General features: G+C 52.8%; 1 protein-coding gene across 1 annotated transcript; it reads right to left on the bottom strand.

The window, feature by feature from the left end:
• Window positions 1–2,000: 2,000 nt before the first annotated feature.
• Window positions 2,001–2,894, bottom strand: LOC119090053 (NK1 transcription factor-related protein 1-like; the record flags this gene model as incomplete). The annotated part of the gene is made up of 1 exon (XM_037212847.1): window positions 2,001–2,894. A coding segment is annotated over one exon (438 nt), but the record flags the coding sequence as incomplete, so codon positions are not given.
• Between the last annotated feature and the right edge of the window lie 255 nt (window positions 2,895–3,149).

Raw genomic sequence — 3,149 nt, 5'->3', positions numbered from 1 at the left:
AGTTATTGTATATGGCCACCATGGCCGAGACCACTATCATACATCACGATGTTTTGATCAGAGACGCAGGATTTTGCTCGGTTGGAGGGGTCAGGGTCCCACACTTGTGTCTGAGCCGAGCGCTCCAAACTCACGCTAAGCGCTGGGGTCCCGAAACAGCGAGGGCGCCTGAACTAAGACGCAATCCTCACGAAAAATTCCAAGAATTCATTTGGCTCGTCACGACACAAATGTTTGGAGAGGGGCATTGCGGTGGTTTAGATGTGTTTTTTATACAACACCATAGGCGTTATGCCGAAATCTGCAAATATTGGGGGCACAAATACCAACCATCGCGGGCTCTTGAATCCAAGCAGTCTATGTTTCACATCTTGACAAGCTTTCTTGACTATACCTGATTTACTCTGAGGGTTTGTGGTGTTTTGCTTGCTTTGTAGTTGCGTATAAGTTCCGTGTTTTTTCCTGGAATGTGTATGCAATATGACTCGAACAGCTCAACAACCCATGCGCATGTAATGATTCGTTCATACATGGACTAAAATGAACATATCTCACGTCTGTCTGCGGTTCAGGTTACGCAAAACATATATGCGAGAACGGAGCCAATGCGAAGAATTGGGACACTAGAAATAGGCTATTCCTCGCTTTCTTTTTACTTAGACTCCCCACAAACCTCAACTAAAACATCTAATATGAAACAAAAATGGGATAGAGCCCCACTTTTCTCAAAATCCAGGGAAATCGGCGTGTGGTTCCATCCTTGTCTCTGATGCGACAAACAGACATTCTCCTTCAGTGGACGTGGGCATGTGCGTGCAGGACTGATCGCCATTCAACTAGAGACGCAGGCTAATCGCTTCATTAAGACACGTCTTCCCACGGCCGATAGTGGCGCTCATCGCGCCGACGTCTTCGGCACTGCTGTCACCTCAGCGCCTTTTTCCCGTCATTATCACCCCCAAAACAGTGGGTGTTTCTTGCGCAGGGCCGCCGAAGTCTTCGTCGCCTTCTGTGAACGGCGTTTTTGCAGGCCTCAGGGCACGCCACGCCGTACGAACGGTCTACCAGACGAAGTCTGTTGCTGGCAGCCGGCTCTTTGCAGCATGATCACCTCGGTCGGGGCCCTGAATGGCGCCATTTCAGGGAGCCAAGCTGCACCTGGTGACCGAGCGAGACCGGTCGAGGTGGAGCTCACGAAAGCTACAAGGAGGACAAATGATCGCCCACGTCGTCCTTGGCCGATGTTCCTGCATATATATATATATATATATATATATATATATATATATACGCACGTGTCGTGCGTGCGCGCGTGATGAGGTGGCAACGCGTTCCGGGTGCTTTGGCCCCGTGGGTGTTGGCCAGCTACCAGCGATCCCTTCCTGGAGCTCTGCTGATGGCTGCCGTCAAACTACAGAATGGTTAGTTTCTGAAAGCCGTGTGCTTTTGGAACAGTGATTACAACTTGTTATGCCTCCCCTGTTAGGTTCTGCTTTCATTTTTTCATTCAGACTGGCATTGACTGTGCTATCTGCTAACGTCATTTGCTGCGTAAAGCTAGTAAAAATAATGTTACTTCAGTGATGCAACAGCCCGTTACAGCTTCCGCCCTCGCCGGAGATCAAGGTGACGGACAATGGCGTTCAAACGGTGCAGACCCTCCACGACTCAATTCTGCGAGGCAAGGGTTCCAGTTTTGCCTCACTGATTGCAGCACTGGAAAATATCTTCTTCAATGCTGCGTGGAAAGTAGCAAAGGTCACAATGCACTTTTTTAAAGTGAAATGCTTTGTCGCTACCTGTGGTTAAGCACGAAGCCCGCCCACACCAGCTGCTAGGTTACGCATTCCATGAGACGCGCTATATGTGAACAACACCGTGATTCATTTATTTTTACACGATACATCATGCAAACAATGTAACAACAGATATAAAATTTAACACTCATCATTTAGTCCTATATGATGTCTTAGGTATGCACATAAAATGGACAACTAGACTAACTATATGTGGCACACCCAGGCCTCATCCATATCACTCACTGTCTCAGCAGGGGTCGCACGTGACAGCAAACGTGACGTGACGCCTTCCTCTGACTGTCGAAATGGCCGGAGGATCTGATCCGGATTGGAGCCATAGACAGGGCCAAGTTCGGCGCCACGCTCTGGTGCGCAGCTATTGCACTCTCAAAACAGCAAAAGAGCCACGGAGGCGTCAGTTCCCCAAATCACAAAAAAACAGCGGACCGAGGACCGAACCCTGGCGTACACGCGAGCGCACTGCGGAGCGGCATGACGAAGAAGCCAGTGCAAACGCTGGTATAGACGCCGCGGAACGATCGCGAACAGACGCGTGGACTGCCTGCCTCGCGAATCCACCCTCCCCCGAATCCCGGCGCCACGCAAGGCCCCCGGAGCCGCATCTGCATTGTCATACGGCGCGCCTGAGTCGACGCGTCAGCGGTTGATGTGCGAGTAGAAGGGGTGGGAAGCGAGCCCGTGCGGCAGCACGCAGGGCAGACCGAGCCCGGGGAAGCTGTGCAGCTGCGCGCCGGTCGGGTACAGCAGCGACGGTGACGAGAACGGCGGGAACGGCGGCGACGGACCCACCGTCGGGCTGTTGACGTCCACGCCCGGGTTCTGCTTCTTCCACTTGGTGCGCCGGTTCTGGAACCAGATCTTCACCTGCGTCTCGGTCAGGTTGAGGGAGAGCGCCAGGTTGAGCCGCTCGCACACGGAGAGGTAGCGCGTCTGCTTGAACTTGTTCTCCAGCGACACCAGCTGCTCGTACGTGAAGGCGGTACGCGCGCGTCGCGGCTTTCCGCCCTTGGAGTCGGACGCGCACTTCTTCTTCGATGGTCGCGCCTCGCTGTCTGCGTCCGCGTCGTCGCCGTCACCGTCGCCGTCGGCCGGCGAGACGTCGCAAAGCGTGTCTGGAAAGGTGAGCTACGGTGAGCAAGTGGGTCAAAGGAGTGGTAACGGCATGAGCGCAGTCGCCTCTACGCAGTGCCTGAATCATGAGCCATATCGGCCTCGCAGAAACGCTTCTCCTCTTTGCTTACAGTCTTCAGAACTGCATCTCCGCTTTGCTTACAGCCTTGAAAACTGCATCTTACATATCGATTAAAAACTTGTTCAGAAAAGGCCAAA

Source organism: Pollicipes pollicipes, unplaced genomic scaffold, assembly GCF_011947565.3.
Source record: "Pollicipes pollicipes isolate AB1234 unplaced genomic scaffold, Ppol_2.1 Scaffold_3087;HRSCAF=3621_pilon_pilon_pilon, whole genome shotgun sequence".
NCBI classification, from domain to species: Eukaryota; Metazoa; Arthropoda; class Thecostraca; order Pollicipedomorpha; family Pollicipedidae; genus Pollicipes; species Pollicipes pollicipes.
This window is presented reverse-complemented; position numbering and strand designations above follow the sequence as displayed.